The sequence below is a fragment of the Mustela nivalis genome (assembly GCF_964662115.1).
Source record: "Mustela nivalis genome assembly, chromosome: 4".
Classification (NCBI taxonomy): domain Eukaryota; kingdom Metazoa; phylum Chordata; class Mammalia; order Carnivora; family Mustelidae; genus Mustela; species Mustela nivalis.
Genome location: NC_139023.1, coordinates 148,173,054 through 148,187,570, shown reverse-complemented (window position 1 = coordinate 148,187,570; position 14,517 = coordinate 148,173,054). Strand labels below are relative to the sequence as shown.

The 14,517-nt window shown below is 53.4% G+C and overlaps 1 protein-coding gene across 1 annotated transcript in view; it reads right to left on the bottom strand.

Moving 5' to 3' along the window:
• LOC309862689 (L-gulonolactone oxidase) overlaps positions 1–14,151 on the bottom strand; it is a 31,504-nt gene extending 17,353 nt beyond the window's left edge. Inside the window, exons 1-6 of the mRNA XM_082726835.1 lie at positions 13,991–14,151; positions 12,966–13,067; positions 10,642–10,767; positions 8,583–8,677; positions 4,960–5,050; positions 2,415–2,600 (exon numbers count right to left, since the gene is read on the bottom strand). Coding sequence (XP_082582961.1) covers positions 2,415–2,600; positions 4,960–5,050; positions 8,583–8,677; positions 10,642–10,767; positions 12,966–13,067; positions 13,991–13,993 — 603 coding nt within the window. The 5' untranslated portion in view covers positions 13,994–14,151. The remainder of the gene's footprint in view (positions 1–2,414; positions 2,601–4,959; positions 5,051–8,582; positions 8,678–10,641; positions 10,768–12,965; positions 13,068–13,990) is intronic.
• Positions 14,152–14,517: the final 366 nt, after the last annotated feature.

Here is a 14,517-nt window from a genome sequence, read left to right as displayed (position 1 = left end):
CCAGTCCAACATAACTAACACCCTTGTAAGAAGAGAGTAGGACACAGATACACACAGACAGGAGACCACGTGAGGACATGCAAGAAGACAGCCGTCTATAAGCCAAGGGAAGAGTGCTCCAAGGAACCAACCCTGTAGACATCTTGGTCCAGTCCATGCTATTTGTTACCACAGCCCCAGCAGACTAACACAACCCCTCAATCTCTACCTCCAGCCTGTGCCTCCTGCCCGAGTTCCAGTACCAGCTGCCTTTCAATACCTCCACGTGAGGAACCTCAAACCCGAGTTCCCAGGCTAAACTCATCATCTTGCTCCGCATACCTGCTGTGCCTCCTGGATTCTTCACCTCCATGGGAGTGCTCTTTCTGCCTCCCGCTTCTGACTCCCTCAACTCCACACTCAGCTGCCAAGTCCTACTGGGTCCTCATCTTAAGTATCTCTTGAACTTGTGCCCTAAAAAAGTGGGCTTGGCTCTGTATTTCAGCCCCTTGAGTACCTCTCCAGTCTATGCCCACTCTATCTCCTTCTCTCCCACATCCCCCTCCCAGCTCTGACTCTGGTCAGAGCTCTCTCTGCCAGGCTCCCTTGGGACTTGGCGGTTGTTATGAACTACTTCCTTGGCTCCTGGCTGGGCCATCTGCACTGGCTACTGTCTCCAGTGTCAAGTCCCAGAGCAGGCTGCTTAGTCTGTTGGTTTGTTGAGGAGAAGAAGGGGATACCCAGGTTTCCCAGCTGAAGCCTGAGAGGAAGGCATGGGTTGTATCTCAGTCCCTGCCACATCTTGTCCCATGACCAGCATGGAGGGGTCACCCCCCCTAAGAAGTAGAGAAGGGAAAGCCTGAGAATTCTAGAGGCACGAGGGCTAAAGGGAAAATCAATCCTTGCAGCAGGTGGTTGGAATGTTATTCTGTGGTCTCAGGAATTACCCTGGAGTTTCGAATGCTGACCCCACAGGAGGCCTCAGTCAACACGCCTGGCACTGAACAGAATGTAAGATGCTTTCTGAACCCCACTTGGGGTGAACAGGGGTCTAGACTTGCCCTCTAGCACTGGTGGGGAAGATTGTAGCTGGCTGAGCCAGGCATAGGTGGCATCAAAGGACTCCGAGTCTGGGACATTTCCATGAAATGTCCTTGTCCCAAAATAGTCCTACTTTCTTGGGCCAAGGCTCAGACAGTTGTTTGCCAATTATTTGCCAATCAAACTCAGTACTGGTACTGCAGGGATCAACGCCGACTCCCATCATAGCTGTGCAATTCCTTTCTTACCACCAACTGGGAGATCTGGGAATCTATTTCCACCAAACACCATACCTCTGAGTAAGGGGGCCTTCAAAATGTAGGGCTTTGCCCACTGGCTTCATGCATTAAAAATTCTGAGGTAAGGATTTTAGACCTGGTTCTAAGTAACTGTATTCTTCTTTTATCACTGACTAGGTGCCACTGGGGACATATTTTAATACTGAATTAGATAATTTATGTGTGTTACCTGATATAATCCTCAGATTCAACTTCAAGGTCAGTATCTCTAACTTTCTTTTTAGATGAGGAAACTAGGGCTTAATAAGTTTAAATGACAGGCTCAAGGTCACAGCTTAGAAGTGGCAGAGCCAGCATTCAAGGCCAGTCAACTGGATAGCCAATCCCACTCTACCATGTTGGGTCAGTAATGCTTACATCATTCACTATTTCAACTGTGCAGAGGGGTCTACTCATATTGAATGATAAGGTGACCATGGAGGCACTCGAAGACCAAGGACCTTGAACCATAGATTTGACTCCCATAGACTTAGTGATTACCAGGCATTTCAGGGCTGCTGCATGCTACCCATCCATCCACGTGCCCATCCGTGCATCTGTGTATTCATGAAACCAATTATCCATCCATCCATCCATCCATCCATCCATCCATCCATCCATGCATCAATCCATCTCTCCAGTCAGCCAGCCAGCCAACACGCTTTTCGTTCATTCCCAAAACATCACTATCAGTCAGAAGTCATCCTTTCTACCCTCCATCATCTGGATCCACATTCCTTGTGTGTTACCTTGGGTGGCCAGCCCAATGCAAAGTTAGCCCACCCGCTTGGTTGTGAAGAAGCCATTGTAAAGGGAATCCTGGGCACCTGCTACAGCTCAGTGCAGTCGAGAGTTAATGCCTTCCCAGAGCACCCAACCTCCCTTCTCACCCAGATGTCTGCCAACCCCAGGCAGTTCCTCTGAGCTTCACTGACCTGCTCAGGAAGGGATGAGACCACAGTATCCTTGGGGCAAGGAAGAGCTAGAAAGGTCAGCCCACTCCCCTATTCAGGGGGCCTGCAGAGCCCCCCAGGGCTGTCAGTGGAGCATGACCTACCAGTCAGCATCCTCCCTTTATTTTCTGAGGTTGAGCAGGGGCGAGGAAGATGCCAGTACCTCTTCCAGGGTGGAGGGGAAGGAGACCTCCTGCAAGTGGAACTGGGGCACACACTGCAGGGTGACAGTGAGGATCACTCCCAGGCAGCCCAGGTGCACCCGCGCCGCCTGGAACACCTCTGCGTTGCTGGACTCGGAGCACTCCAGAATGGTCCCATCGGCCGTCAGCAGGGTCAGCGCCACCACCTAGCCGTGGAGAGCAGTGCTTCAGAACCCCGGTGGCATTTCCCTTAGACCCCAGCTGAGGCCTTCCCTGCCCTGTATGTCCTGGGAAGCCAGGAGGGGAGGTGTCTATCCCCGGAAGATCAATGCCACCTGGCCACAGGGCAATGGGGAACCAGAGGCTCTGTCCAGCAGCATCAGCCCCCGCGCTCTTACCCCTGGTGCCCATTTCCAGAGGAATCCTCTTTTCTCACCGGTTTAAGTACTTCTCCACACCCTGCTACCTGCTAATTCAGATGGAAATTGCTTTTGACATGTGTAGTTGGTGGCTGGGGGCTCTGGGTGAGAGAACGGACAAAGCCGAACTAATTCCCATTAACAGCGACCAATTCCAGAGGGGAGAAATTGGCAGAAATGGGGCACAATGGCCATCTGTAGGAGTGAGGGCATCAGAATCATTTTTGTAGAAACCAGATTTTGTTCATGATCCAGAGCTGTGAGTAAGAACTGGCCAGTGAAACCCCTCGGCAGGGTCCAGCCACAGATAAAGGTAGGCACTTCTCTACTAGCTGTGTGACCTTGGGCATGTTACCCAACCTCTCTGTTTCCTCATCTGCAAAATGAGGACAATAACTGTCTCAGAGACAGTGTGTGCCATATCCAGCTGAGTATCTGCTGTACAGGGGACGTTGAAATGTCAATCCCCCTCCCCTTGATCCCGGCCCTTGGCATAATATAAAACAGCAGGCCTCTCCCGCTCCTTTCCAGCTGAGCTCCCTAAGAAAAGGGGATAGGAAATCTGTGCATTTCGATTTGTGGTCACCCAGAATTATTTCATACTCTGCTGAACATCCCCCCCGAGCTTGGAGAGAGTCGTGGAATGTCCACAGAGGGCTCCAAGTGCCAGAGGATCAGGTCCCACAAAGACCAGCATGCTTTGCTGTGGCAGCTCTTGCCTGTGGGAGGGGCCGAGCGCAATGAACACAGGTGCCCTTGGTTGGTTTCCCCTTTCCTGGCTCAGGCCAGGACACCCTTTACCTGCCTGGGGATTCTGCGGGGCTTTGTGGTAGAAAGAGGGAAGGGAGAAGGACAAGAGCAGCCAGAGTCTGTGCACAGTGGTGATGAGAAAGCAAAGTTTTAAGGCCAAGTGTGAACTAGGTTTCCCATATGGTATACAAGAAAATAAATATTTTTTTTTTCCCATGTGGTATACAAGAAAACAAATATGTATTTTTTTTTTTTTTTAAAGAATCTCTTGGAAATTGCTTTTGGGCTGTTTTCCTTTGATCTCAGAGCCACTCTGAGACCAGAGCACATGGGATCCAGTCCCCAGAAGTCACATGCAGGCAATGCTTGCTGGGGCATCTGCTTACCTCAGGAGAGAGCCACACACCTGGGTAGTTGACTAGGGATCACTTAAGTGACCCCTGTGGTCCAATCCCCAGCCATCCTGAAATTATTTTACAGCACAGAGTGGGAGCTTCAGAAAGGCCCCTGTCTTACAAGCAAAACCCATCACAAACGTTTATTGAGCACTAACTGTGTGTGCTCTTTTAAGTACCCCGGATGCATTGCAGTTGTGACCACCCCCATTTTCCAGGTGAGCAAACCAAGGAGACCAGAGGTAGAGACAGGGATGTCTCCTGGCCCCAACAGTGAGCGGCCGGCCTCCCGGGGGCACACAGCTGGGCCTGTCAGGAAGTCCCTCTAACAGCAGCTCCCAACACAGAAATCACACATTGTCCTCGGCTTAGCCACGTAGGTAACATTGGTCCTCCTGGCTTCTCTCTGAATTACAGAAGAAAACACGGAGGTCTGGAGAATTTAAAGAAGTTGCCTACAGGCACATGCCTACTGTATATGGGAGGCAGCTTTTGAACCCAGATCTGAGTCCCGAGTCTGGTGGGTAACCAGTTCCCCAGACCGGTCTCTCCTGAAATTTAAGAAATGCTTTTCAATGGTGATCAGGGGCAGATCTGGGCCCACACCTGCTGGACTCCACTCCAGATGGCCCCAGCTCCAGTCCTGGCCCCTCCCCTCCCTTGCTAACCTCGGGAGACCTCTTGCTCTGTCTGGCTCAGAGGGGATGGAAGCTCTCGCCCTACTTGCCCTTTTCCACAGGGTGGCCTGGACATTCCTGAGAGGTAGGGGTGTCTCATCACTGGTGTCTGTTGCAGACAAATGAAGCTTAAAGGAGAGAGAGTGGGTGGAAGGCACCTGCTAGAGGGAGGAAGCTGGGTTGGCTGAGACCCACGTGGAGCTGAGCTGACACTGCCCACAGAGCTCCTGATTTCCTGGGGCTGCCTGGAAGAGGTGTTCATCCCACCCCCCACCCCATGGCCATCAGTGGCAGTCAGTGGAGCAGCCAAGTGGGGGGACTCACCTGGGTGGCCAGGATGCCGTGTTTGATCCCAGTGTTGTGCGTTCCAGACCCAATGACGCCCCCTGCGGTCACATCTGACACAGCTCCCAGGCTGAGCTCAGCAGGAGGGAGTGAAAGGAACACAAGGGACTGGCGGTTAGGCTTCCCTGGGACCATACCCTCTCTCTCCCCTGGGCTGCAGGATGAGGCCCCTCAGAGCAGAATAATAAATTCATCTCTTGTCTAGGCTCTGGCCCCAAAATGTACCGTGACCTAGTTTGTCTGACGTGGCGGCCCTTCCCTTCTCTGAGCCTCTGCCTCCTCGTCTCAGGGGCCTGTCAGTTAAGCTGGTGGGGGCATGGTCCAGCTCTGAGGTGGCCTGGCTGCCCAGCTCTGGGGTTTCTGCAGGGTGGACCTTCCCTTTCCACGGGCCGCATCTGCCAACAGTATCTTCCCCACCAAGCGAAGGCCCAAACGCTCCTGCGAACACCTCTAGCCCCAGCCTGTCAAGGCCCGCAGAGTCCCTGAGGGAGTGACCTGGTTCGAACGGCTCACACAGGTGACCCAGGAAGGTATGAGGAGGCAGGAGCTTCCCTGAACCCACAGGAGAGGAGGAGGAAGAGGAGCTGGTCACCTCTCGGGGTCCCCAGGATGAGCCCAGGTCTCTCAGCCCAGAGTCCTGGGCCCTGGAAGGAACACTAACAGCACTGCGTGTGAACCCGGGGACCAGAGTCCCGAGGGGGAGCAGGAGCCCTCTAGAGGCAGGCTCTGGGGGCAGGAATTAGAAAGATGTGCCCAGAACTCAGGGTCAAGGGAAAAGCGTGCTCAAAAATGCTACTTCTTAGAAGCGTCCTCTGACACATCCCAGCCACAGCTTAAAGGAGAAGGAAACCGATATTTATTTTACTAAAGGCTCTGGGGTGTCACAGGGGTGGGAGCAGTGTGTGCTACCCAGCATCATCACGACAGAGCAGCCCACGGGAGAAACAGGTTCAATGGCTGAAGCCGTGTGCCCACCACCTCACGCACCCAGGCTCCCCGCACACACTGAGGGTTTCTGAGGCAGGTGGGCCCTGACTCCCAGAGGCACTGCAGGACACCTGCGGTGAAGGCAGGGATTAGGAAGATCAGCCTCAGACCTTCCTCTAGAGGCGATGAGACCTGGGGGGCTGTCCTGGCAGAACAGGGAGAGGACGAAGAAACCCATGCCTCTCCAACCTCCCCTCACTCACCCCCATTATCACGTTTGTCTCTAGCCTTGTCTCTCTGTCCACATGAGTTGGTTTACTTCTGAAAATACCAGAATGGATTTTCTTTTTTAAAAGAAAGATTCTATTTACTTATCTGAGAGAGAGAGAGAGAGACAGAGTAGGAACAGGGGGGAGTGGGGGAGGGTCAGAGGCCGAGAGAGAAGCAGACTCCACGCTGAGCAGAGAGCTTGATGTGGGAGTAAATCCCAGGACCCTGAGATCGTGACCTGAGCCAAAGGTAGACTCTTAACGGACTGAGCCACCTAGGCATCCGGAAAATACCAGAATGTTAAAAGAGGATCATGGAATCCTGCTCTCAGGAAATCCTCCAACGTGAGGAAAGGCATAGCACAAAGACGTGCATCACAGCCTTATGTCGAATTGTGACCACCTGAGAAGGACCTCAGTGCCCACAAAGAGGTGGTTCATGGAATTCAATGTGTCTCCTCTTCTCCACGTAGCCTACCAGACTAAAAAACAATATGGAAATGGGCCTGTGACCACTGTGTTCAAAGAAGTAAACTGGATTACAGTGAGGCCCTGAGGAAGAGGGGTCAAGGGAGGAAGGGTTAGACTAGCCTCCGAGAAACTGGAGAGAACACGGCCAGAGGAAAGACCACCTCAGAACCTGAGGAGCGAGGTACCAGCAGAGCCAGAAGGTCAGTGAGCACAGATTTTACTGAGCCGTTACATGGGCCATCGTTAACTCATCCAGATCTCTGAGCGCCCTGTTTTCAGACCCATTTTCTACACCTGAGGCCCAGACGGGTCAAGGAGCTTGACTAACAGGGAACAGCAACATTTGTACCCAGGCCCTCTGCTTCTGAAGCTGGGGTCTACACCAAGCTGCTGCCCTGCCTCCTCCAGTCCACCACATGGGGGAGTATTCCAGAATTTTCCAGATATGTGACTTTGGGAAGCCACTTAGCCTCAGACCCCGGCTTCTTCCTCTGGAACGAGGCTTCTATTCCTCACCGGTCAGGCACCCAGCGCAGGGCACCCACCCTCTCTGACTCAGCTCTGTTCTTCTCTTCAGCCCCCCAGCCAGATACTCCTGGAGTCCCCACAAGCATCCTTAGAGCTGTCTACCCAGGCTCCTATGCGATATACAGGGTAAGACTCCTGACTCCCTCTGAGTTACAGAAGGGCCCCAGGCAAGCATCCACTTGAGGAGGATTGGGTCCCCGGAGAGGAAGAGAGACAAACCATGAACAAGCCTCAGAGTCCAGAAGTTAATGCCCATCATGACTAAAACATGTCTCCTCCTGTCATCACTGGTCACAGATTCTGTCCCACTATCTGCTCAGGGCACCTGTGTGCCCCCCTCCTCATCCAGGACTTTTGCTTGTGCTGTTTTCTCTGCCTGAATCCCCTCTTTCCTCTTTTTTCCTGATTTATACCTGGTTACCCTTTAGGACTCAGTCCAGGGGGCCGTTCTACAGGCCCCCTGATTCCTATCCCCTCATATGTTCCCCTGTCTGCCAAGGCTGAGAGCCCCACAGTGCCCCCAGATACTTCTCTGACTTGAATCCACTGTCTTGCATTAAGTTTATCATTTGGGGTGTTGGTCTGTCCCTTGACAGGAGTTCCTAGGGTGTTACTCATCTTTGCCTCTTAAGGGCCTGAACAAGACCTACACATAGTAGACACCTCATAAATGTTTGAGTTGCCATGATGTTTGGAGAAGCAGGAACAGAATAGATGATTTCCAGAGTAAAAAGATGTAGCAGTGCCTCCAGGCCTGTGGTAAGAGAGCTCAGGCAAATGGACCACCCATGCTTAAAAACAAACAACAGGCTTCCGTGAGTGCAGTTTCCAGCTGCAAAGGGACTGCTACCCCACTATCCAAAACACCTGTCATCTTTATCCAATGGTTGAAATTCTACAGTTAGACATTCAATACTTTGGCTACATCTGACACCTGTTTCAGTGGAAATCCCCCAATATTAAATCCAGGTGATGACTGACACATTTGCTAGGGAGATGAGTACACCCATAGGTAAAGATGCCCCAAAGTCCTGTGGCTCCGGTAGCAGGTCCTTCGGTTCCTCTGCATTTAGTTGGCATACCCTTCTGTCTGGGTCCCTACAATTGTCTATTGTAAGTTTTAAGAAAAATTTAATCCACAGTTTTCCAGCCCCTTTACAAGACTCTTCCTTAATGCCCGGCTCATCTCTGACCTGTTTCTTTGTATTCTCACAAGACAGTCCCTGAACTCATGGGGGATGGGAGACAGGTACGCCACAAAGAAAAGAACAGGGGTCCAGAGAAAGGGGGTGTGCCCTGGGAAGTGTTTCTCTCTCTCCTGCCAGATCCTTGAGCGTCCAGCTGAGACCCCAAGCAAGGGGTGGAGGGCAGCATTGGCCCATCAGGAATGGGAGAAGTGGCTCTTACTTGGACAAGGCCAGGCCATGCTTGCCCAGCTGTGGGTGCAGGTCAGCCAGGAGGATGCCAGCCTCCACAGTCACCTGCTTCTTCTCTATGTCCACCTGCAAGAGACCAACATAGGCTGGGGTCAGCTAGGCTCTCACCCAGCCCCCACCTGGAAGCCACTGCCCCTCGAATAAGAACGTATCTGTCCCAGCCTGCAGTCAGCTCAAGCCTCCGCTTGCTGCAGGCAACCAAAGCGAGGATAGGCAGAGCTCTGGATTTGCTGGAGTTCTGGGAATACCGTCATCCCCCCTATCTACAGGGTATGCTTTCCAAGACCCCCAGTGGATGCCTAAAAATGCAGATAACACTGACCTTTACATAGACCATGTTTTTCCCTACATACACACACTTATGATAAAGTTTAATTTGTAAATTATGCACGGTCAGAGAATAACAACCATAACTAAAAGTTAAATAGGACAATTATAACAATATACTGTAATGAAGGTTACGGGACTGCAGTCTCTCTTAAGGTATCTTATACTGTGCACAGCCTTTCTCGTCCTGTAAGGATGTGAGATGGTAAAATGCCCATGTGATGGGAAGAAATGAGGTGAAGGACATAGGAACTCCCACATAGGATTAGGCTACTGTTGACCTTCTGATGATACGTCCTTCTGTCCTTCTATGCCCTTCCAATCATCTGCTTTCCAATGGCAGTTTACAGTGGGTTACTGAAACCACAGAGAGCAAAACTGTAGGTAAGTGGGAGCTGCTGTGTTCTGTGGAACCTCTTCTTCTTGCAGGGGAAGGAAAGGAGGAGCAAGGAAGAGAACGGGTTCACTCAAGGTCACTGGCAGAACTGGGTTAGAGTTCAGGTCTCCTAATGGCCACTACTGTGCTTTCTCCCGATCTCACCACACCCCCCAGACCAGGACGGTGGGATTCCCATAGAGCCGTGCAGAGTCGCCAACTAGGGAGGGTCTAACCCTGCAAGGGGCTTGAGTTGCTAGATGGAGTCCAAATTCTCCACTTACTCTCAGCTGGGGAAGGTCTGAGGCAAAGACTGGGAACTGGCAGGGGACGGGAGGTTCCTGCCATGGGCGAGGAGGGCACTAGAAGATTCCTGGCAGCCTTGGGAGGTTAGAGCAGAGTCTCTTCTTTCACAGGGAGGCGCACCAAGTTCAGGGACTTGAAGTCACTCCCCCAAGGTCACGTGAGCCTGGGAGGGGGGTGGAACTGAGAGGAGTGCTCTGTGTGACTCCAGAGCACAAGCTCATTGCACCAACCCTGAGCACAGAGCCGGGCAAAATCAATTGTTGGGGGCCAGTCCTCACTAATTAGCAATCAGAGTTAATTACTGCCATGACTGACATCTTGACCAGCGTGGAGACTGTCAGCCTGAACAAAGAAGGAAATAATAGGAATTCAGAACCTCTGCTGGCAGGGCTGGGTGGAGAGGAGGTTACTTGGCAAAAACTACAACCCGGGGCAGCGGGCCCTGGCAGGGGAGAATAGGAGCTCTCCTATCCTCAGGCACCTGTCTGGCCTCTTCGCCCTGGCAGGTGTCCAGGAGGCCTGGGTGGGGCACTCCCCAAGTGCTGGCTGAACTGCACAGATGGTATCTCAGCACAGTGCTGGTGTCCGACTCCTGAGTTTGTACCCAGCTCTGTTACTGATTGGCTGTGCAACCCTAGGCAAGTCGCTCACCCTCTCAGATCTTGTTTCCCCATATGTAAAACGAGCTAAGCATCCATCCTTCCGGATTTGTCACTGCGAGTTCATCTTGGTAGGGTCTGACTTGCAGTTACAGAAAAGCAGAGGGGGGCCTGACGGAACGGGGTGAACATCCTCCCTGTGGCCACAAGGAGGCGCGCGCACACCTGACAAGAGGCCTGAGGCGGCCCACGGAGGGCTAGGAGGAGGGGTGATCACGGGCAGTTAGGAAGTGGGGTGTCACTTTGGATTCGGGGCAGGGACGGGATCAGGCCTGATGGCAGAAGCTGAGGCGTTTCCTGGGGCTGGGGTGCAGACTGAGGCTGCGGGCCAGCAGAGGTGGGGAGCCGAGGTCTCTGAGTACCTGGAGAACCCGGTTCATCTTGCCCATGTGGATCATGAAGCCATCAGTGCAGGCGATGTCTGACGGCGAGTGGCCACCGCCCACCACCTTCACCCGCTTGTTCTGCTGCCTGGCGAGGGCCAGCACCTGCCAAGAGGATTCCCGAGTCAGCCCCAGCTCCTGCCCTTCTCCCTCAGGCAGCTGAGACCTGGCGGGGCCGCAGCGGGGCCGGCCGTCCAGGCTTTGCACCCCTGGCCTCCAAGGCCCCTGCCTGGCTGAAGGCCGCTGTGCACTCCACTCAGGAAAGGGAGCCAGAGTGCAGGACCAGGAAGTAGGCGGGACGGAAAACCGAGGAATCAGCCTAGGGTGGGGTCCCCGTGCGTTCTCCTCGCAGAGGCTGGGGGCTCTTCCGGGTACACCTGATGGCATTCTTCCCCAGCACAAAACCTTTCAAGGGCACCTGAACGCCACAGGTGCCTCATCTTGGCCTACTTGGGCTCGGCGGCCTCCCGAGCTGGAATGAAGACCCCTGGGGCGGACAGTGGCTTGATTTGACTTGGTACCTGCCTGAGTCCATACCATGTCCAGGCCCACTAGTCTCTGGTGATCACTGAATAAAGAAATATATCAATGCATGGTATTGCTCAAATGAATGCATTCCCTTTCACCCTCGGGTCCCAGCTCAAAACCCTCACATCTGGTCCATGGAACACTGGTTTGACAACGGGTACCACAGGGGTTCCATGAGCAAGTGAGACTGGGAAGTGCTGTCTTCACTGGCTCCTTCCTCCACCTGGGATGCCTGCGACACGTTTAAGACTACAGGCTCTCCAACAAAGAAATCTGTTTAACATCATCTTCTGTAAGCCTCCTGACCATACAACCTAGTTTTAGGATCCTATTAGCCCTCCGGGGAGACATCAGTCCACAGTGGCCTCAGCCTGCTAGGAATTCACAATTGTGTAGGCTAGTACAGCTGAAGGAGGCCTTGGCCTATAGCCATCTCAGCATACGTCCAGCTTTTCCCTCAGCTCAGAAGGATGACAGTTGCCTCGGCATTCAAGGCCCTCTGCTCCCACTTTCCCAGCTTTCCTCTTCTGCCCTCTGCCCACTCCTCCCCTCCAGGCACATCTGTCCCCACCCCTGACCTGTCCAGTGCCTCCCCAGGCCATGCTCCTCACTTTCCTTTGCTCACAGTGCCCTTCCCCAGCCCCCTCTGGAGCTTTTATCCATTCTCCTGGGCCCAGCTCAATCACTTTTCCTGTGTGTAGCTTTTTCTGCAGGAGAAAGTAGGGGCTTTGAATCAGACAATCCCTGTGTGAATCCTGGCTCTGATACCTTTTGATATAGGAAAATAACAAAGCCTCTATTCGCCTCAGTTTACCCATCTGTAAGACAGAATAATTGCAAGCAATTATAAATATGCTGTGAAGGAAACAAGCAAGGGGCAGAGACAGAGAACACTGGGGCCGTGCTGCAGAGAAGGTGGTATTGGAACCCACTGAGGAGCTGAAGGTTATCCTGAGACCTAAAGGATGAAAAGGAGTTAGTCATGTGAAGAGTGAAGGGACAAGCATTCTTGGCTGTGGGAACAGCAAATACCATGGCCCTGAGGTAGGAAAAGGTTTGGTTTGTTTTAGGAACAAAGGGTGGACCAAGGCCAGGTGATACATGGCCTTGGGAGTCAAGTTACAGTTTTACTCCACAAACAATAGGGAGCCTCTCAAGGGCTTGAAGCAGGGGAGTAGCCCCGTCAATTTACATGAACAAAAAACGTTTCTACTGATGTGGAAATTACATTCCAAGGAAGAAAGAATCTAAGCAGGGAGTCCAGGAACAAGGCCACCCAGGTCATGTCCTGGTGGGTGAGGAAGGGACTGGGTGGACTGGGCATGGAGAGCAGCAGCGGTGCTGAAGAGAAGGGAATGGATTCCAGAAACTTCTGGAGCAAGACTTGCTGTTGCCAAATAAGGGAAAGAAAAGACGTGCCCCACTTCTCGGCTTCCAGTTTGAGCAAGGGGGTGCCTCACGCAGAGAAAGGCATAAAAGAGGTTGAAATAAAAAACAAAGGAGTGTCAGAACACTGGAAGTGTAGTCTGGGTCATGAAGTCTGGGATGACCTCGAGACACATAAGGAGAACACCCAGAGGCGAGGTCTGAGCTGGAAGTGCATGCAGTGCTGGTAGCCAGTGGTGGCCCGGTCAGTTGTAACAGGGAGCCTGGACTGCCTGGCCAGTGGTTCCGGGTGGGAGGTTCGTGGGGCGGTGGCCCTAGCCAGGCACATCCCCAGTCCCTTCCTCCTCTCCGGGCCAGGGCCTGGTCTCCAGCCCTGAATGCGTGCTTACCTCTCTGACCTCCTCCACGGACGTGGGCTGATAGTACATCTCTGGGCAACAGCCATAGGTCCTAGCCCAGTTCTGGAACTTGACTCCTTTGTACCCATGGACCTGTGAGAGGAAAAGAGCTGGGTGGCCACAGACTCATGGCTGCAAGCTGCCCAGAAGCCCTGCCACGCTCCCGCCATCGTAGGGTGGGAGGCTGGGGTCCGGGTGCCAAGCCAGGCTCCTCTGCCTGGGTCACCCCTCAGGGCCGCTGGGAAGATGCCACATGCGTGGCATGTCTGAACCCAAGCAGCTCCGCGTGGGACTCCCTGTGATCTCCCTTGACTCCTGGCGGCCACAGGGCAGATCACGCAGGAAACGTCCATTCTCAGTGGAAGTGACGGGGTCAGGCGTGGAGCCAGGGAAAGCAGGTTTTGGCTCTCCTGTCCCCTCTCTGGCTGGGGCACCTCTCAGAGGGACCCAGCAGAAAGTGGACACCACTGAGCATGGAGACTGGGGAAGGGGCAGCCCGAGCTCGCCTGGTGGCCCAAGAAGGACTTTGAGCTGCCGGTCACCTCTCCCACCAGACTTCTCCTTTCGGAAAGAGCCAAGTCTGGGAGACTCCACAGCAGCCTTCCTGGCATCTGCACCAAAGCAGGGAGCACTGAGGATAAGCTTCCTATTTGCTGCAAGCGACCTGTGTACCCAGCACTGTATTGAGATCCTCTATACATCGTATCTTACTTAGACCTTCTAATAATGCACAAAATAGGTAACAGTACTCCCATTTTCAGGAGCCAAAATGGAAGTTCAGAGACGTTTAGTAACTTCCCCAAGCACACACAGCAGTCAAGTGAAGACACCAGAGTTCAACCCAGGTCTTCCCCTCGCACGCTTTCCCCAACACCCCAGTGCCACCCCTAGAGCCTCAAGTCCAATTCAAGAGGGTCCCTGTGGCCTCCCCTCAGACCCAGACGTGACCTAATTTTGTCCTCTCCTTCCTGGTTCCCTGGCCCAGCCTGAGCGCCGCCCTCCTGGGCTGACCATACCATGGCTCCAGGAGTGGGTCAGTGGCCTCAGGCTTCCTCAGGGAGCAGAACGCCCAGTAGTAGGGTGCAGAGGCGAGGTGGAACGAGGGTCTGGAGTAGACAGCACCAGCAACCTCAGTGCTCACCGCGGGCTCTGTATCTTCTACTGCATACCAAGGGGCTTGGGGCTTCTGGCAAAGGTGGGTAAACAGTGTTGCGACAGGCTCCACCCAGACAAACAGCAGCTCAGGCCTGCCCCCTGCCTGGGGGGGCCTTCCCAGCCGGGGAGGCGAAGAGCTGTGTTGAGAGGCCACTGTTCTGTTGCTGGAGGCTGCTTGAGCTCTGAACTCAGCTCTAGGCATTCTGGAACCAGAGGACCCTGCCGTTTCAAAACTGGGTCCCTAATTCCATAGGTCAGGGGAGGCTGTGATGTGGGGATCCGTGGGGGTCTTAAATAGGGGCTCCCTTGGTCTGTACTTTGAGGAAGGTCCATGTGGCGTCCTGGGATGGATGGGCTCTGTGTCTGTGTTACTTAGCTCATTTGTCAG